Source organism: Akanthomyces muscarius, chromosome 4 (genome assembly GCF_028009165.1).
Source record: "Akanthomyces muscarius strain Ve6 chromosome 4, whole genome shotgun sequence".
NCBI lineage: Eukaryota > Fungi > Ascomycota > Sordariomycetes > Hypocreales > Cordycipitaceae > Akanthomyces > Akanthomyces muscarius.
In genome coordinates this window covers 1,312,590-1,331,493 of record NC_079244.1, presented here as the reverse complement: position 1 = coordinate 1,331,493, position 18,904 = coordinate 1,312,590, and the positions used below count along the sequence as shown (strand labels likewise).

General features: G+C 52.4%; 9 protein-coding genes across 10 annotated transcripts; 4 read left to right on the top strand and 5 right to left on the bottom strand.

Moving 5' to 3' along the window:
• Positions 1-1,070: 1,070 nt before the first annotated feature.
• On the bottom strand, positions 1,071-1,336 carry LMH87_011085 (uncharacterized protein; the record flags this gene model as incomplete). Its single annotated transcript, XM_056200168.1, has 2 exons — positions 1,071-1,218; positions 1,272-1,336. The coding sequence occupies 2 exons, from the start codon at positions 1,334-1,336 to the stop codon at positions 1,071-1,073; spliced, it is 213 nt and encodes a 70-aa protein (XP_056052046.1).
• A 318-nt stretch (positions 1,337-1,654) lies between these two features.
• Positions 1,655-2,200, top strand: LMH87_011084 (uncharacterized protein; the record flags this gene model as incomplete). The annotated part of the gene is made up of 3 exons (XM_056200167.1): positions 1,655-1,672; positions 1,776-2,072; positions 2,126-2,200. The coding sequence occupies 3 exons, from the start codon at positions 1,655-1,657 to the stop codon at positions 2,198-2,200; spliced, it is 390 nt and encodes a 129-aa protein (XP_056052045.1).
• Positions 2,201-2,329: 129 nt separating this feature from the next.
• LMH87_011083 (uncharacterized protein) lies at positions 2,330-5,362 on the top strand (the record flags this gene model as incomplete). Of its 2 annotated transcripts, none has more annotated exons than XM_056200165.1 (1): positions 2,330-5,362. In XM_056200165.1, the coding sequence occupies one exon, from the start codon at positions 2,330-2,332 to the stop codon at positions 5,360-5,362; it is 3,033 nt and encodes a 1,010-aa protein (XP_056052044.1). The 2 variants fall into 2 exon arrangements, with proteins under 2 accessions (XP_056052044.1, XP_056052043.1); XM_056200166.1 differs by having other exon boundaries at positions 3,959-5,362.
• A 1,005-nt stretch (positions 5,363-6,367) lies between these two features.
• On the bottom strand, positions 6,368-6,892 carry LMH87_011082 (uncharacterized protein; the record flags this gene model as incomplete). Its single annotated transcript, XM_056200164.1, has 1 exon — positions 6,368-6,892. One exon carries the CDS (start codon positions 6,890-6,892, stop codon positions 6,368-6,370), a length of 525 nt encoding a protein of 174 aa, XP_056052042.1.
• Positions 6,893-7,597: 705 nt separating this feature from the next.
• LMH87_011081 (uncharacterized protein) lies at positions 7,598-11,312 on the bottom strand (the record flags this gene model as incomplete). Its single annotated transcript, XM_056200163.1, has 4 exons — positions 7,598-7,705; positions 7,780-10,973; positions 11,077-11,195; positions 11,296-11,312. The coding sequence occupies 4 exons, from the start codon at positions 11,310-11,312 to the stop codon at positions 7,598-7,600; spliced, it is 3,438 nt and encodes a 1,145-aa protein (XP_056052041.1).
• A 192-nt stretch (positions 11,313-11,504) lies between these two features.
• Positions 11,505-12,541, bottom strand: LMH87_011080 (uncharacterized protein; the record flags this gene model as incomplete). Its single annotated transcript, XM_056200162.1, has 5 exons — positions 11,505-11,516; positions 11,602-11,657; positions 11,978-11,984; positions 12,143-12,218; positions 12,432-12,541. The coding sequence occupies 5 exons, from the start codon at positions 12,539-12,541 to the stop codon at positions 11,505-11,507; spliced, it is 261 nt and encodes an 86-aa protein (XP_056052040.1).
• A 484-nt stretch (positions 12,542-13,025) lies between these two features.
• On the bottom strand, positions 13,026-15,038 carry LMH87_011079 (uncharacterized protein; the record flags this gene model as incomplete). Its single annotated transcript, XM_056200160.1, has 1 exon — positions 13,026-15,038. The coding sequence occupies one exon, from the start codon at positions 15,036-15,038 to the stop codon at positions 13,026-13,028; it is 2,013 nt and encodes a 670-aa protein (XP_056052039.1).
• A 282-nt stretch (positions 15,039-15,320) lies between these two features.
• On the top strand, positions 15,321-16,024 carry LMH87_011078 (uncharacterized protein; the record flags this gene model as incomplete). Its single annotated transcript, XM_056200159.1, has 5 exons — positions 15,321-15,355; positions 15,407-15,521; positions 15,572-15,637; positions 15,689-15,811; positions 15,881-16,024. The coding sequence occupies 5 exons, from the start codon at positions 15,321-15,323 to the stop codon at positions 16,022-16,024; spliced, it is 483 nt and encodes a 160-aa protein (XP_056052038.1).
• Positions 16,025-17,033: 1,009 nt separating this feature from the next.
• Positions 17,034-18,536, top strand: LMH87_011077 (uncharacterized protein; the record flags this gene model as incomplete). Its single annotated transcript, XM_056200158.1, has 2 exons — positions 17,034-17,189; positions 17,241-18,536. 2 exons carry the CDS (start codon positions 17,034-17,036, stop codon positions 18,534-18,536), a joined length of 1,452 nt encoding a protein of 483 aa, XP_056052037.1.
• Between the last annotated feature and the right edge of the window lie 368 nt (positions 18,537-18,904).

Sequence of the window (18,904 nt, the reverse complement as noted above, 5' to 3'; positions counted from 1 at the left end):
GTCTTGAGCTTGTTCACAAGTGTTTCAAAGCAAAGAAACTATTGCTCTCAATTATCTACTTTGCATTCAATGCGCGTCTTTTTTTTGTTGCATTTTCAATATATGATCCTCTACAGGATATATTACACATCTTGCAACGTAACAGTTTGAAAGACGATACCAACGTCAACGGTGCTGGGTACAGTCTTGGGCAAGCATGAACCGAGTAGACTATTACGTGGCCGCGGCTGACCGTATTCTATCCCAGTTCGTGTTCCTGTAACAATCCTTTCTGCTTGGTGCTGGAGTTTTGCTAATAAGCCTGTGTGTCCGCCTACAAGCTCAAGCCCCAGACTAGACGCAGCGACCCACATGACTGGTGGCTAGAGTTGATAAAACAATTTAGTGCGCTAAAGGCCCCAAGAAATACCACGCCTCATTAGTCTAGGGGTTACGACGTTGGATTTTGATTAAAACCCATCTTTCCAAAAGCATGAGTTCGAATCTCATATGAGGCTCAACACTATCGTCTTTTACAGGCTTTCGCCTGCGCCCATGCATCGACTCGGTTGATGCATGAGCAAGTCGTTATTTTTGGTCTTTTTTCATTCCATCTTTTTCTTAATCTGACAGATCTACAGCGTGATTTTTAATACTTTACGCAGCACATTGCTTTGCTGGGCCTATTGGGAGAATAGTAGGTGAGTTGCACCTTTATTACTGCGAGCTCCGGCTCCATCGCGTTCGAGAACGGATTGGATATTACTGCACGATGCTGCATATTGATATTCAGCGGCTACTTGTGTTAGTTGAGCTACTATCCGTACTCCCACCCGTATTTTGGACAGCGACCGAGTAACGCGTCGCGCGAAATGTGGTAGTTTGCTGGTACGTGCACGATCTTGCATGGCTAGCTGACGATTGGGGCAATAGTCCACCTTGGGCCGCTCTTATATGCGCAAGGATGTAAATTACTAGCACGAGGTCATTCGGTGGCGCATCGCATTGCAGCTGGCGGGAGCAGTGCCGAAGTGATAAGAGGAAACACTCTACACGCCAAAGCGCCGGGGATGGCTGCGAATCCTCATTTTCTACCTGGTCGGTGCTCCCTGCGCTAGCAAAGGCATTGGACTGTTGATGCCGAATCGGATCGAGTTGGGCGCCAGGCTCCCCTGCGGATGCAATTTAACTTTGGTGCCGAGCCATGGATGATGGTGCCAATGGTGTCTTCGCGCGCCACTATCTTTTCGTCAGAGTGGGCGGTGCCTGCATGTAATGTGACAGTAGCGGACGTGATTGAAGAGAACAGTACTACCAGTGACGTTGGGACGACCGTTGGAGGGCTCTGTCGCCTCATAAAGTGGTTGCAGCTGTTGGGAAAACGAGCAAACACGATTGAGATGGTTTTGATGCAGAATGTTTCATACAGGGCTCCAGGCGGAGAAAAAGAAAAGAAGCCGTTGTCGGGCGTGCTTTGAGCTTCAGCCTCTGCGACTGTCGTGGCACAATGTCCTTGTTGGGTGCCCCGGCAACAGGGGTCATGGTGGGCGACCGGGTAACTCAGGGGGGCAACGGGCTAATTTAGCAGCAGCCACAGCGTCGGGGTGACCAAAGCCAGGGACGCGGAACGCCTGCGGCGGACGCGCTCGGCGAAACCCCCGCCAAAGAGAGAAAAATGTGCAAACGGGCCGGGGTCAGTGGGTTCTTCAGGCAAGCTTTTAGCGCACATCACAGCGGGCTTCACGCATCTCGGCGAGCGTTCAGTGGGTAACAGCTGCCCCGAACCCCCACAACAGCTCCCCAAGCTCCCGTCAGGCGCTGTATTTTTTTTTCCCTTGCTGTCTGGCCGTAGAAGGAAAGCAGTCAAGCTTCCCCAATCCCCCAATACCTACACCTCCGCTGCGCAACACTCGTCCGAGGAGCCACGCACTTCTCGCCAACACAACAAATTCTCGGCCCTCGTCGCCAATTCTGTACGCGGTTGGCTTCTTCCCGTACACCTGCCACTCTTTTTCTCCTCTAAAAACCATTCTCTACTCCGGGATTCTGTTCTGTTTTTCTTCATTTTCGTCCCCTCTATCCTCGACCTTTTTGTAAGTCGTCTCGTCTCCCCAGGACTTGGTTCAGATTCTGACGCCAGTCTCAGTTCTTCGACTGTCCTATATACGCACGACACCGCCTGCACTTAGACATTGACGTACATACGACCCTCTATTCTTGATTGCCTCCCTTCGAACCCTTTATTTGTTGCCTGAGATACCGAACCTGCCACACTGATCGACGACCCGCCGACAAAGAGACTCGACCCTTGCAACGGCCATTTCCCTCTCCCCGAGTCAATGGCTACAAAATGGCTGCTGTTACGCCATCCAACAGTCGGCTGAAGCTGACCCCGTCCAACTCGCCCTATCTTGGACGTCCCTCGAGATCCCCAATGCGCGGCCGCCAGCAAGAATCCTGGCTCTCCTTGCGGAGAGTCGTCGGCACCACTTGCCGTTCGCAAACCGGTTTCGACGCAGTCAATTCTTCCTTTGCATATGTCGCGGGGGGTGCTGTCGTCGTGGCCAACGTCGAAAATGGAAACTACAACCAGCGCTTCTACCGGGCTCGACCGGCCGCCGTCCCTATCCACAATGCCGTGACCACGATGCAGAATACTTCGAGTACACCGACCATAGCCACTCCCAAGGCGAACGACAGCCGCGGCCGGGTCGCCCCAGCCAGCCGAGACTCTATATACGGCTCACTCGATTGGTCCGACTCCCCCTCCTCCAAAACCTGGACTAGCAGAGAAAGGATCAAGGCCGCCACCTGCGTTGCCCTCAGCCGAGATGGCAAGTTTCTCGCCGTAGGCGAGACTGGCTATGCCCCTCGCGTCCTTATCTTCAACCTCCAAGAAGCATCGTCTGATGTACCGCTAGTCTCCATAAGCGAACACACGTTTGGAGTAAACGCCGTAGCTTGGTCGGCAGACTCCCGCTACCTTGCCTCATTAGGTGCCGCCAATGATGGCTTTCTCTACATCTGGAGGGTAGACCCTCGCACCGGGCAAACGAGATTATTCCAACAGAATCGATGCACTTCATATATACGACACATGACATGGATGGGGAGCAACCTCATTACACTCGGAGTGCGCCATGTCAAGATTTGGAGGATCGAGGACGGGCCTTCATCTCCGACAAAGAGTCGGCAATTTAATGACTCTGCTCCGTCTACTCCAACATCTTCCCAAAAGACCCTACCCGGCCGCAATGTGCTGCTCGGTGGTCTACTTGATGCTACCTTCACCTGCGCCGCCGTGGATGGAAACCGACTCCTTGTATGCACTGAGGCCGGCGATGTCTGCATCATGGATGATGACGACAGACAAATGAAGCTTGTCAAGTCAGTCACATTGAACTTTGCTATTACAACCATTACCATACGAGGTGATGTCGCCTATGTTGGAGGTAAAGACGGCTCTTTTGCCACCTTGGATGTACCAGCCGTCATGGACGGAGGCAGCGAGAATTGCATCTTGACCACAGCAACCGCACCTACAGGAGTACTCGCCCTTGGCTTCCTTAACGATAATCTCGTCACAATCGACTCGAAACAGTCCATTGACATTTGGTCCCACAATCATTTGCCGGGCCAAAAGCAGGACGCGATTGCCCACATTCCCATTCCCAGCCATGGCGAATCCATCAATGGAGTGCAACCTCTTCGCCGCCCCAACAAACCCGATGCTTCATTCATCACCTGGTCCGGCTCAGGAAATGTGACCTTTTGGGATACAGAAGGCCGACAAAAAATGTCGGTTGATGTCCCTATTGATGCGGTTGAAATTGACTCAGAAATGGGCCTCAGCAACCAAGTCACTTGCGTTGAAACATTGCGCAATGGCAAGCAGCTCATCGTTGGAGATCGCTTGGGTATACTTAAAATATTTGACGTTGATACTAAGGAGCTGCTCCTTGACACCAAAGCGCACTCTATGCACTGTGTTGGCATCAGCGTGTGTGAGACCCCTAACAAATTTATCGTTGCGAGCTGCGGCCGTGACAGGACGGTACAGCTCTTCCACCAACTGTCAAGTGGGCAGATTGAACACTTTCAAACGCTGGAATTCAATGCAAGAGTTGTCCAAGTATTGCTTCCGTCGGATGACAGAGTCATCACTTGTTCACTGGACCGGTCTCTCCAGATCCACGACCTGGTCACCCGTGATGGCGAACCCGACGTCATCGCAGCCATACCCTCCAAAGTCATATCTCTCAAAGCATCACCCACCAGCCTGCTTATGGGGCCTGACCGCCGCAGCATCTACATTTCGCTGCTGGACCGATCTGTTTTCCAATTTGATTTATTCACTGGTCGACAAGTCTCTTGCTTCAAGTGCACAGACGAAGGCGGCGTCGAGTCTGCTGTGCTGGATGGCTTAACCCTGGGCAACTGGCCGGCTCGAGATCTTGACCTCATTTTGGGAACTTCCAACACTGACAAATCGATTCGATTGTACGATGCGCGATCAGGGTCCTTCCTCGACCGCGAATGGGGGCACACTGAGGCGATCAACGGTGTGTGCATTGTGGAAGATGACGATGGCTCAAAGAAGGTGGTCAGTGCTGCGTCAGACGGCACCATCATGATTTGGCTCTTGGATTTCACCGAGTGCTCACCGAGATCCATGAGCCGTGATCCGTCACCTGCAAAAGATTCTGGTATCAATGGCCGGCCCACACTGAGAAAGGTCCTCTCGAGAGCAGAGCTTGCCGAATTTCAGCGTCCAACTCCTTCGAGCAATAGCCGACAAAGATCGCCGTCTCGCACTCTACCGCGCCGCAGCTCACGCCTGAATATGAAGACGCCAACCGGGACAATGAGTGGTCAAAGTAACAGCACAATCATCGAAAGCACGCCATCAAGGCGTCGGCCTTCTGAAAGCCAGGGAGCTAGTCCACCACCCAGCCCAAAGGGCCGTGTCAGCCGTCGACCTTCGCTACCAGCAATGAGCGTGACTGCGCGCAAAAAGTCGTCTGCGACAAACTTAAGGGCCCAAAACACGTTGAACACAGCCACCGAGCAAGCCTGCCGCACATTGCGTGCTTACAGGCGCAAACTCTCTTCTGCAGAACCGATTACTGCCGAATGCTTGACAGAGCTCGACCAGGAACTTCGTCTGACAGCAGCGGCGCTAGGCGATCGTGCAATTCGCAGCAAAGCCATGAACGAGACTGTCCTCAGTGGACTGTTGGACCAGTATTCCGAACGACTCGTCACCTTGCTGGACGAGAAACTACGACTTACCACACCTTCCAAGGACCGAGAGACGGACAACCAAACCGAAGAGCGCCGTGGCAGTGCCGACAGCAGCTCCAACACATCATCTTCACCGTGATTCTACCATTCTCTGCTTTGTATTTATTTTGAGCTTTCTTTTCTTGTTTTGCGTGCATGGACGGATGCCTACTGCCTCCACATCATTTGGGTATCTTGGCGTTGTTTTTACTTGGGATGGGATTTTTTGGGGGCTTTTACTAGTGCAGTGGCGTGAAAGAGAGACGGAAAGTCTCCTGGCCACTGCAATGATACCATTGGGAATGGCGTTTGCTTTTTTTTGTGTGTATATTTTGCGTTTTTGTATGGGATACTTGGTGTTACATGGGACCCCTCCTGGTTGAGGCGCGTTGTTGCAAAACGGCAGAACTGGAGATATTTCTAGACAACCGACAAAGATGTCTGTCTTGAGGTTGATGATGTGTGGTGCAATGTGAAGCGTAGATTGGAAAGCTGCCAATGCGAGAACTGCTGGCCATCTTGCGTAGTACAGAGTTTTATTTTTATTTTTACTGCAACAGCACCTTGCGTAGAACCGATAAACATGAACAAGTTATCGATCTTTCAGCCTTGGTATGTGCAAATCCATGTCCCTGCCACCTTTGGACTTTCAGTGCCACTCCTAGATGGTGGGTGCGTCTCTGAAGGTTGTGCCACGTCCTGGCTCGGCCAACATGCTGACAACGGAAAAGCTCTGAGCAGAAACGAGATTTTAAAATCTAAAAAAAAAATGTGTAACGCGACCCTGAAGACAATAATGGCCGCAGCTTCTGGCAGCGGGTTCATTGACTGTTGTTTTGGCAGGGTTGCTTGAGCGGGGACGTTTCTCAAAGTGCAAGTGATTGCATGTGTGTGATTCTTTTGCAACAAAGCCAATAATCATTATACATTAAAGTGTACAGTCTGAATGAATGGAGCCCAAAGAAAAATGACGCCCAAAGAAAAGAAGAAACAAGTTTTAAAAAAGTCATCCCGATTAAACGCCAGTGGATGGATATTCCTCTTCACAACCATGCAACACCCCAATCCAAAGAGCACACGCAATCAAACGCCCATTCTGCAATTACTAATGCAGCTTGAACTTCGACAGCGAGAACCGCCGCAGGGAGGAGCCTCCCTCGAGCTCCTCTAGCGACTGCCCCGACGACTTTCTGCGCGCCCAGCTCGACCCTCTCTTCGTCGGCGACACTGACGACGCTCCTTGTCCATCCTCCCCCGCCGGCGCAGCCGAGCAACCGCGGCTCGGCTCCGTCCTTATGTAGTTGATGTTGCCCGGCGCGTAGCGCTCATTGGCACCGCTCGCGGAGACGGCTTCCGCGTTCCGTGCATCGCCGCTGCTAATCTCACAGAGCCGCTGCAGGCTCCTGGCGCGGGCTTCCGTCAGCGGACTCGTTGTAGTGTGTGAGCTTGTATTCGAGCCGATGCCGCTGGTGGAAGGAGAAAGCGCGCGAGAGGAACCGTCGTCGGCGCTGCCGCTACTGCTGTGCATGGATGATTCGCTCGAGGCAGACGGAGGCGGCGGTAGATCGGTGGTGTGCAGCTTGGCGAGCCAGCGTCGTGTCTGGCTGAGATTGATGTCTGCGGGAGCCATAATGATGATGATGATTGATGGATTCTTCTTTCGTTAAATACGCTTCTTGACGGAAAGGATAAGAATAAGTGTTTCTGGACGCTGATAACGCAGAATATAAGCGAGAAAGCAAGGGGGGGGCGTTTGTTGCTTTTGGGATCGGAGAGGATCAAGAATCAGCAAGAACCGCTCTCTCAAAGGCACCTTCTTCTTCTGCGGAGACCGACGTGAATTTATAGCATACTGACAAGAGAAAAAAGAAGGTTCCTTCCCCAGGTTTCAAAAAGCATGAATGAATGCCGGGTTGCTAGCGCTGCCTCAGCTGGCTCTAAGCCATGTGTGGTTCTCGGCTGCAGGTGTTTGTGTGTTGACGTTGTGGTTTAAGGTTTAGGGCGTCAAAGGATCGAGACGTGCTAAAGGAATGCCGGCAACTCTCTTCAATTTTTGCCAGCCAGCCACAAAGGCCACCAACTAGAAGGGTACTTACGAAAAAATTGGCGATCCAGCTGGCAAGACCCGGGAGATTGCTCAGTTGCAGGCGACAAGTCACGTACACCCAGCAGCCAACAACTTCTGCCACAGGACGACATCACGAGCAGCATTGATCCACTAATATATGATGATTCCTGAAGATACTCAAGGTGACAATAGTTGTTGAGACTATCAGTCGATGCATTTTTTTGTGCTTTCTAATTTACTTTGTTGAATGATAAAAGCGACCGGTCGTTATGACGCTTCAGCAGTAGCACCCACCGGTTCTCCAGCGGTAAGGCCCTTGCGGATGGCCAACACGCTGTCGACAATGACCGCATCAATGCCTTGTTTAACCTGGCGCTGTATTCATAAAAGAAAAAAAAAGTTAACCAATCATGTTGTACATGAATAACAAAGAAAGTGCAAACACGTACCTGGACCATGATCGAGTCATTGTTTAATGAGCCGTAGCTTACACACACCAATCCATTCTCCTTGACGACCTTGACTAGACGAGGGCTGTTGATGAGCGGCTCGGCAGCAGATACAATTCCTAACAAGTTCCATCGGCTTGCGAACCGAATGGCTTCTTGCAGCGACGAGGCGCGAATATCGGAGACGGGGCTGCAGCCGGCGTCTGTGAGGAACAAGATGGGGATCGACGGTTGCTTGTAGCTCAGGCCCAGACAGATATCAGGGTTGAACGAGCTAAAGATGATGTGTCGCTCACCCGCAAGATCGTACACCTTGGAGAGCACAGTGTCGCAGAAGGAGTTGAGCTCGACTGCGTAGGTGTCCATGTCATGTTCCTCTGTCTCGTGCAGCATCGGGTATTTCATCTCAATGTTGAAGCCAATGTGCACTGGCAACTTGCGAAACAGATCCTCCAGCGTGGCAAATGGCGCCTGGATAAAGTTGCCTCGTGAGTTGGCCTTGAACCCCTTTTCTTTGAAGTCGCGAGTGTGTTTCATGCGCTCATCCATTTCGCCGTAGCCAGCGCCGCCGCCAGCAAAGCCCATCGAGTGTGATCGCTTTGGTGCAAAGCTGCTACTGCGGGCACGAGAACCAGACGTGTTAGAATCGGCGTGCTTCGCCCGCTCTTCAGCTCGGTGGCGCGTTTCAGGGTTGATGTGCAAGAACTGCTCAAGGGTGAGTGTGTGGACGGGGGCGTCGATACCAGTCTCGCTGACAAGGAAGTCATGGTAGATGACAGGAACGTGGTCCTTGGTAAGTTGAACGTCGAACTCAACGTATTGAGCTCCCAAATTGGCAGCGGCAATGAATGAAGGAATCGTGTTTTCACCAAGCTGTAGAGACTTGTTGGAGCTGGCATTTTTTCCGAGGCCACGGTGACCAATGAGCATAGTTGTCTCAAGTTTCTTCCAGTAGGTTTGGCGGGAAGTAATTTCCATGTTGGGGTGGTGGAAAGGTGTGATGACGTGGAAGTTGAAATTCACAGTTCCAATAACATCAAAACTGCTCGACATGATAGGAACGCAAACATCACCTTGCAAGTTCATGCGACCAGAGCCCATAGTAGGCTTAACAGATGAAAGAAGAGCAACAGCGCGTCCGACCTTGGCCTTTTGGTTGCCAGAATAGGTCGGGACGATGTCAAACATGAGCTTGACCTTTTCAGAATCACCAGTGGTAAAGACTACGGGCTCCGTGGCGATGCCGTCATGCACAGGCAAATCGATGATGGTGGGATCGCCAACTGCTCCAGTAGCAGAAACCACGACCGAAAGTGCCGTATCGAGTTGCGTGCTATGCGCCTCCGCAAGTGGAATGCTGTCGAGGTTGACAGCCTCTGTAGGCTTGCGCAGATCCATAGAACCGAGGCTGACCAGGACCAAGCTCTCGTTACGAAGATAACGATGACCGAAGGTCTTGACAGACTCGACAGGACGAGCCTGGCCGTTTGCAACAGTGCCATTCGAACGGCGGCCATTGATTGAAGAAGCCTCAGGAGGGCTTGCAGACAGACCTTGTTCAGCGGGACGCTTGGGCGGTTCCTCGGTTTCCTCCTCCGTATAAGAGCCAAGGAGTCGCGCAATATCCATGTGGCCGCGGAGAGCAGCGTGCTCCTTGGCCGTCCAGCCCGAGGCATCTGGTGTGGAAAGTTGCGCACCAGCCTCGATGAGAAGCTGTACAACAGCAAGCGAACCGTCTACGGCAGCAACATGCAGCGGTACCCAGGAGTAGGAGTTCTCAGTCAGCTCCATATCTGCTTTCTGAGAATCCGTTCCCTTGAGAATAACTTCGGCACACTCGCGGTGGTTGAAGCGAGCAGCAACGTGAAGAGCGGTCTCACCAGTCTCATCACGCCAGTTGATATCGACACCAGCATCAAGCAGCATCTGCACAATGACCCAGTAGTTCGCCTTGGTGGCAAGAGCAAGAACAGCACCGGATTTCCCAACCGTCTTTCTGAGCACAGGTTTCGCATCGCTACCACCTTGCCAATCTTCGCCTTGCAGCAAAGCCTTGGTGGTGAGAGGGTGGCCGCCGATGACACTCAGGTGAAGGGGAGCATAGCCCTCGCTGTCCTGCCATTCAGAGGCGTCAATCCCATCACTGACATCGAACTGGTCCCACTCCTGCATGCGCGCCATTAGTATTTGGCAAAGCACGACAAAGCCAGCCTGGGCGGCATAGTGTAGAGGCATGCGACCGAATGAGTCGCGCGTGCGCAGAGAAATGCGCTGCTCAGGCTTAAGACTGTCAAGGAGGAACAAGAGCAGCTGGACTGTTTCGTCGTCCTTGCTGAGAAGCTGCGACTCTTCGGTGTTGATGGCCTTGATAGTCACGGCGGCAGAGACGGCAGGCTGCAGGTGTCGGCTAGAGAACTGCGTGCCAGCGGGGACCGGCCGGTCGTCAACATTGGCGGCGGACTTTGTTCGGCCAATGTGAATAATAAGACGGTGAATACAGTTGCGGCCATTGATGTCGTCGGGCTCGTCGAGATGCTTGATGAGGCCTAGCAAAAGCACGATACACTTCTTTGCACGAGCCGAGATGGATCTTTGAAGCAGGTTGAGCATGAGTGTTTGTGAGGATGGCTCGCATGGGGTAACAGTGTTGTGGATGACCTCATCCAAACCCTTGTCGTCATCAGCGCGCACTGCCTGGTCGAGAATATCGAGCTGTGACTGCGGCAGGTTTAGCATAGCTTTTGTAGAAGCGCGACCGAGAGAGCGGGTGGAACGATCCGATTTGTCATCGTCGAGGTTTTGCGCATCGCTCAGTGCGGAGAGCCATCGGTTAATCTCGACAAGAAGACGGGAGGTGCTGCCGTCTTTGGCAAAGGGCTTGGTGTCAACCTTTGTGGAGATGTAGCGATGCTGGGCGGCAATGCCAGGGACTTTTTTATCGAGCTTCTTGGTAATCTTGACGAACCCGCGGCGGTTAATCTCACCGAACCATTGGATATTGCGCAAGAGCGTGCGGAGTTCGAGGAGAGCGCCCATGACCTCCTCGACCTCGTCCTCGTCGAGGGTGGCGACGACGTCAGGGATGCGACCGTAGCGGTCTTGGAGGAGACTGACGCGGCGGCAAGCTTCGGCATATTTCTTGTTGTAAAAGGAGTCGACGTCTTCGAGATTACGATCAAGGGCGAAAAAAAGCTCTGCAGAAAGAGAATCGCGTTAGGCCACCAAGGGGGATGGAGAGTCCCTCCCCCCTTCGTCGAGCAAGGACATATCAGAGGCATCAAGGACGAGGCCGCCCACCTGCAGGATCCACCGCGGTTCCATTCTTTGCCTTTTCAGAAGCAGCTTTGACGAGTTTCTTGAGGCCTTTGTAGTTGATGTACGAAGCTGCCCACTCGGGGACCTGGTTGCGCGGGAGACTTTATGAGGTGCCATGTTAGTGTCTGGCGGTGTGGTGCAGGTGCAGAGGGGAGGGGGGCCGAGTGTAAGAGCTCGTGACAATCGCGGCGCAAAACTCACTTGCGTCCAAACTTCATAGTGGCGGTCGAAGCACTACAGCGCAGCCAATTGACTGTAAATCATTCGCGAATAGTGCCGAATCGTGTGGCGAAACTCTTGCGAGCAGTTGCAGTTCGCCAGAAGCTCGAGTTGTGGAGGAGCTGTCGAATCAGCTAAGCTGTGCGACAGAGAGCGCCTCTCGTGTATGTAAAGGAGGAACCCGTCAAGGATTAGACACGCGACTAAAGATTTTAAATCAGAATGGGTGACAAGCAAGGCAGTATGTCGTGTGACCACGAACAACTGCCCAAAGCTCGGATAACGGACCATGCAAAGCCGCGCAGGTGCCAGCTTTGCGGATACGGCCTGGGGCGGGGTGAGCCCTGGAGCCGCGCCTTGAAAATATGTCTGCGCCGCACGTCACAATGAGGCGGCAGTCTTTGGCGTTTGTTGAGCTTCCTCGGTCTGCGACAAGAAGAAGAAGCAATGGAGTCGCGCTTCACCCAAACAGTCGGGAGGCGTCACGTATGCAGCGACAGATGCAGGCGGCCAGAAATTAAGCAGTGTCTCAGAAGCTGGGAAGCTCACTCGCGGGTTGACGGTGATTGGTGGGGTGTCTCGAATTAGCTGTGTCTTCGTCGCTGCCGGAGACGTATTCCCTGGAGACGACAAAGCTGGTCGGTATGTTGGCCGTTTAGCGAACCGAGGCACTGGGCAAGCAACGAGTGTCAGAGATGAAGTAAAGGGAAAATGATGCAGTATATGCGAGTAAGGACTCGAAGAATGAAAAAAAAAAAAAAAAAAAAAATCCCAGGGACCGCCGCCTTCGGGGAGGATCGCGGTCTGCAACGGGGCGGTTACCACTCACCACTTTGACAGCACCGAACCGTCCAACTTTTTGCGCCACAAAGTCGTGCCACTCCACAAGTTTCTCTCCACAGGCGCTGACTAGAAGTCAGTAGCTTGCCCCACGGTTTCACACGTCGAGAAAGAAGGCGAAGAAAAAAAATATGTATGCAAGATGATTTGCAGGAATGATGAATGGATGAGAAAAATGCTGAGAGGTGGATGCAAACGACGGATTGTTTGCTGGTCATAAAGGCGAGCAATTGCCCCGTTTCTACTCGGTACCAGGGCGGCCACTGACCAGCACTGACCACTGATACGCCTTGCCTTGCCTTGCCTTGCCAGCACTTATCAACGCCGTACAAGCAGCGCCGGCATAGCCCGTGTCCGGCTTGTTGGTAGCACAGCAATGCACCGCCATGCGCCATGGGAACACAGAGAATCGGAAAACAGCGCAAGGTAGGGAGGTACCTGCTGTTCGTCATTATCGTCTTGCTTCTCCTTTGTACTGAGTACCCTTTCACCCTCGCCATCACCTGTCTCAAGCCACTCGAGACGGCCCCGCCGCACCGTGCCTGGTCTACCATCCGTGACTGGTCCACGCCGCGCCGGAATCGACGTCACCAAGGTTCTCTACTGAGAACTCGACTGAACACTAAATTATTGTGCTACCTGTGCTACTCCTGCGTTCTTGTGCGATTCACTGCCTCATGCTGGTACAAAGCTTTAGCGTGTCATATCAATGTACTTTTGCGCCTCAATTGATAATGTTACACAATACTGTATTGTACACCTCTAATTACCTGCCCTTGTTCTCGGGTCAAGCTGTGTCATACAAAAAGAAAGAAAACTATGCTCGCTATACTAATATGATACACATTGCCAAATAATGGTAGCTTCTTCTCCTATACGGGGCCAAGTTCAGCATTCTGTGCCATGGGTTGAGGTCGCAAAATCAGCTGCCTTCTCCACTGCATCGCCAAGTCGCGATCCAATCCTACCACTTGTGCCGCAGCAATTCTCTGGCCGTAGGACACCCGCGGTTGCTCGATAGTCTTCGTTGGCTGCCTCGCTTGTTCACATTTCGCAATCGATTGTTCCCGAATTGGCATCAACTTGGCAAATTCCCGGCCCAGCTTCTGCGATCGTTCCAAGGCTGACTCGCCAATATGAAGAGCACAGTCTTCGCGGAACTCTTGTGTGTGGTCGGCGTTCAGCAACTTGCTCTCAATTGCTGTTGTAACCTTTCGCACCTTGACGTATTCCTTCCAGATACTCTCCAGCTGCAACAGTCTGCTCTTGCTTGAGTTGTACTTGTACATGAAGCTGCTAGGCTCCAGGAGGATGCCGGTGCTATCCAGAGTGTTCATCAAGCTGGAGAGGCCGTCTTCTGAAATTTGCAGGCGATTGGCAGCAGAAAACGACGCTATTCCACGTGTGCTGATTCCACAAACATCCAACAGCACATGCACCCGGTCAACCAAGTACAGGCCATCATCACCACTCTCAAGCATCAATTCTCGCCATTGTTGCCCAAATTCGCTCATGCCGCGCAGCAATTGCACACTAGCTGACCAATCCAACGCAGAAATGCATTCGTCCAGCAGCTGCCGAATTATCTTGGTTCCCAGAGCAACGCCAGACTTCAGACAGCCGACGAAGAGAACAGCTGCTTGCTCGAACAACTTAAAGTGCAGCAGGCCCCTCATCATTTCTTCGACTAATTCCGTGTTGAGCGGCATGTTTTCCATGATATATTCGCCAGTTCTTGTTTTCGACGCTCGATTTGTCATTGCCCAGACTTTTTCGGCATTGCGTTGCAATGAGTCTTGGTGTCTTCGTCGCATTTTGGCGCCAGTCTTATCGTCCAAGCCTGTTATGCGCGCCACGTTGAGCAAGAACTGCCCTGGCCTATTCATGAGCTTGTTGTGGTTGAGAATGGCGACAAAGGTCGACTCCGTAGGTCGAATGTAGCGTCCGTAGAAAAAGGAGTATATGACGTGGTCCGACAAGGCAGAAAGTCCATACTGGTCGAATCCGGCAATCAAGGTGTTGTATGTGTGTATGTCCGGTACATGTGACGAAGCCATCAGGTTGTAACAAAGACGACCAATCTTCTCTTTTGGCGACATGGGAGTGGCAAGGATTTTGCGAAGACTCTCGTTAAGCTTCTGTGTCATGTTTCGCGCAGCCTCGGGATCCAGCGATCTGAAAGTATAGCCGGCGTGGTTATTGCAGAGCATATCTCTGGCCTGCTTGAAGCTCGTGCTCTTCTTATTTGTTCGGTCCATTCGATCTGCCTCTTTGAGAAGGGCGTTGACCAAACTCAGGAATCGTGAAGTTTCGTGTCGGAGATGTGTCTCGGTCCGCGCTCCGTAGGCCGTGCATTGCTCGCTCTCGGTCAGAATTGCCCGCTCTAGCGCTGCGTAGTCGATATGCCGCCCTTTTCGGAGTCTGTTCTCGCTTGGGCAATCGTAGTAGTCCTTTATTAGACAGTCCGTGACGCTGGACGCCGTTACAGCCGCCGGGTAGCGAATGTTTTTTCTGTAAGGGCGCTCGTTGTATATTTTCTTCATGGCCTTCCACAGTATATCCATCTGCTTAGGGGTGAGTCCGTCGGGGTTGGTGCCATCGAGCGAGGGGAGCAATTTGCCCTGCTCCTTTAGTGCAGCAAGCTCTTGCTTCGCCTCCTCCAACTGCTTGTCCAACTCTTTTCGTCTCTCGTCCTTTCTCATTGAATCGATAATGGCGGCAGATGCAAACATGGAGCTGTAGCATGCTGTAAAGATTTCAGCAAAAGTTACCTTGCGGCGACCGGCTGCTGTAGTTGTTCTTCTGCCCATAGCATTCACCGCCGTGCTGCACGCGCGGCAGCCACAGCGGTGAGCCTGACTGGCCCTGTTCCACAGAGACTGCATTGCAGCCACATGAGATGGCGAATTGACTGCAATGAGCTGGTATCAGTGCGGCGTGTCGTTTTATATGATGTCCAAACTGGATGGGCCGAGGAAAGCCTCCAAATGGCGCGAGGCCAGTGAAGACATCACGTGACTCAAGGAGGTACAAGATACTTTGCTCGGCCCCACCGTAACCAAAGACGACAGCATTGGAACTCTCAGCACGGATCTATCTTTAACAAAAAAGGCTGCCCAAAAGAAAAGCGTTTCGAAGAACGTTTACAGTGTTGCTAAGCCTTCATAATGTTTACGCTCCTTCTGACTGCGGAGCTCACGGGGTAGGCGACAGAATTCGACGTCTGGGCGGCATCATTACTTACACATCAAAGCGTCACGAACCTGCGTCCTCAAGACACCGAAGAAAACCCGTTCTGGTACATGTTCAGGGTCCAGTGCACTTCTTGTCGGGAGATTCATAACAACTATGTCGGTGTCAACAGATTTGTACGCTCAGCGGCCTGCTGCCATGTGCGAACCAGCTAACGAAAATGTAGGAAATGAACGAGATGAGCGGCAGCCGCGGCGAGGCCAACTTTGTCTGGAGATGCAAGAACTGCAAGGTGAGATTTCTCAGATTTATATTCTAAGCGCTCTACTGACTGTTACGTTAGAGAGAGAGCACTGCCACTGTCAAAGGTGCTGCCATCCCTTACCAGCAGCACGAGCCTGCCAAGGCACAAAAGGTCATCGAGTTTGACTGCCGAGGGCTCGAGTTTACAGAGTTCAAAGCAGAGGTAAGTCTATCCTTTTTTTCCCTCTCCCTAACTTTATAAACGTATGATGCATTTGCTGACCTTTTCCAGGGTGAATGGCTGGCTGATGGCATCGACTCGGGCTCCAAGTTCAGTGGCATCGAACTGATTGATGGGGAGTGGTACGACTATGATGAAAAGGCGGGAGAGGAAGTCAGTATCAAGGATATCACATGGGAAATCCGCAGGGCATAGACCCTCCAGTAATTAGCATTGTAGAGGAGTTTTGGAGACAGGTTGTCGTGGCATGGTAGGCGTTGAATTGACCTGGTGATAAGAACACCCCACATTGACTGCGCCCACCCCCTAATTTTTGGCGGCTTCGAAATCTCAAGCAAGATTTGTCGGTTTCCTGCTACAGGCTTGCGTCGCCAGCATCAATATGGCAGCAGCAGATACTCAGCTAAGGACGAATTTTCTATCCGATGCAGCTCACATTTTACGGGATGCTGCGCCAGAGACGTCTGCTTACTTGATGAGCGAATGTGCTGAACACCTCGCTCGGCAAGGCACTGCCGTGTCCGACATTTATCGACAGCATGTCTGCACAGCTTGCGGCCACATCATGATCCCAGGCCATGCAACAAAACTGAAACTCGAAACTCGAAGAATCTCCCGCAGGAACACCACGTCTACCACGTCTCGTGTAGGAGGCACGGCTGCTTCGCCAACAGGGCCATGCAAAACCCTGACATGCGGCCACTGTCAAAGCGTCACGAGAATTAAGCTACCTGCGCCGGAAAAGGCTACACGCTCAAAGGCGCCGGAAAGGAGGATTGAAAGCATTTCAAAGACGGCCATCGAGAAACCAAAGCCTGCTGTCAATGCCAATGCCAGCAGCAAGAAGCGCGCAAAGAATCGCAAGGCTGGCCTGCAAGCGCTACTGTCGTCGCAGCAGAAGCCGTCGGGCGGGCTAAGTTTAGCCAGCTTCATGAAGTAAAAGCATTTGGATTTTCAGGCTTTTCTCATGATGGCTCCGACTTTGTTCTTTCATGTCCTGGTCGACTGCAAACCTCGTCGCCGCAGCCCGAATCTTCTAGGCGCGACCAGCTGCTAAAAATCTGGGGTCCAGTGGCACCATGACATAACCCGGCCGCCAAAAATTGCCCCTCCAAAAAATTTCAGAACCCCACCATCACCAATTAGTCAGTTGCGACAACAGCACTTTATTTTTACAACATCTTCCGAATTCGCAGACTTAAAAATGGCCGGAGAGTTAAAGGTTCAGGACCCGTCCGAGTTCTTCCAGTCGATCGGCAGCAAGGTCGAGGGCTTTGCGCCCAAGGCAAATGGCGAGGCCGAGGACGACTTCAAGCCCGTTGACGAAATTGAGTCGCTTTGCATGAACTGCCACGAAAATGTGAGTTTCGGTGCCTAAGTGCTAGTTTTCTTGCATACTGACAACTCATAGGGAATGACCAGGATTCTCCTCACCTCGATCCCGTACTTCCGTGAAGTCGTCATCATGTCTTTCAGCTGCGAGCACTGTGGCTTTCACAACAACGAGATCCAACCGGCCGGGACGATCCAGCCCAAGGGCACGCACTACGAACTGCGACTTACAGAACTCCCCGACTTTGGACGCCAGGTCATCAAGTCCGACTCCGCCGTTGTCAAGTTTATCGAGCTGGACCTCGAGATTCCTGCCGGTCGCGGTCAGCTTAGCAATGTCGAGGGTCTCCTCACAACTGTTCTTGACGATCTCGAGATGGGACAGGAGGCACGCAAGGAGCAAGCCCCCGAGGTACACACCAAGATTGCCGAACTTATCGCCAAGGGTCGCGCTATGCTTGCTGGCGAGTCCTTCCCCTTCCGCGTTTACGTCGACGATCCTGCCGGCAACTCATTCATTGCGCCCGACCTGAAGGACGGTGTCGGCAAGTGGGAGAAGCGCGAATACCCCCGTACATCTGAGCAGAATGCTGCTCTTGGCCTCGCTGACAGCGATGTCAACGCTGCTATTGCCGCCAAGGAGGCCGGCTCCGGCAGCGGTGGTTACCCTGGTCTGACTAACGATGGCGAAATTATCCCTGACGAGGTTTATGACTTCCCGGCTACTTGCCCCGGATGCATGCATGCGTGCGTTACCCACATGAAGATGGTTGATATCCCACACTTCAAGCAGGTTGTTCTCATGTCTACTGTGTGTGACGACTGCGGCTACCGCTCGAACGACGTCAAGACCGGCGGTGAGATCCCTGAGCAGGGCGAGATCATCAGGCTTACCGTCGAAGACAATATCGATCTCGCGCGCGATATCCTTAAGAGCGAGACATGTGGTCTCGAATGCCCGGAGCTGCAACTACAGGTCAATCCTGGCACGCTCGGAGGACGCTTCACCACGGTCGAAGGTCTTCTGACACAGGTCCGAGGCGATCTCCACGGTCAAATCTATTCAAACGCCCAAACCGGGCAGGGCGGTGACTCGCTGGCCTCTGGCGACAAGACGCAGTGGGATAGCTTCTTTGAGGGTCTTGACGCAGCAATCCGCGGCGATAAGAAGTTCACTGTCGTCCTCACTGATCCATTTGCGAGCAGCTTCGTCCAGCCATTGGCGGACCCCCCGGCAGCTGACCCCAAGATTACGCGCACCAAATACCAGCGCACGGTAGAGGAAGAAGAGGAGCTGGGTCTTGGGGACATGAAAACCGAAGGATACGAAGCGGAGGCGCATCAAAATGGCGTCAACGGCGAGGCCCAGGAATAAATGTGGCAAGAAAAGTTTATATGAAGTCATGAATGTTTCGGAGAACAAAGGGTTACGGTTTAACAATGAGCATTTTCTGTTAATATCTTAGCGGCGTTGTTGCGATATAGAGGTGGGAGGGTTGGGCTATTGAGCAGCTAGCTCCTTGAATACCAAAAGCATATATAAAGACAGACTTGTGGATATGGTCTCACCGGCAAGAAAGGGCACGCAAAGTGACATTAATCCAGTCGTAAATTACAATGATTTTAAAAGCAAAGGCTATCTGATACTGGAAGTACGGAACCCTTCAATAACAACAGCCGAAAGCAACACAACGACTGCCTGGCGTTCAGCAAAATCTCGTCTCAACAAGAACGCATTCTGGT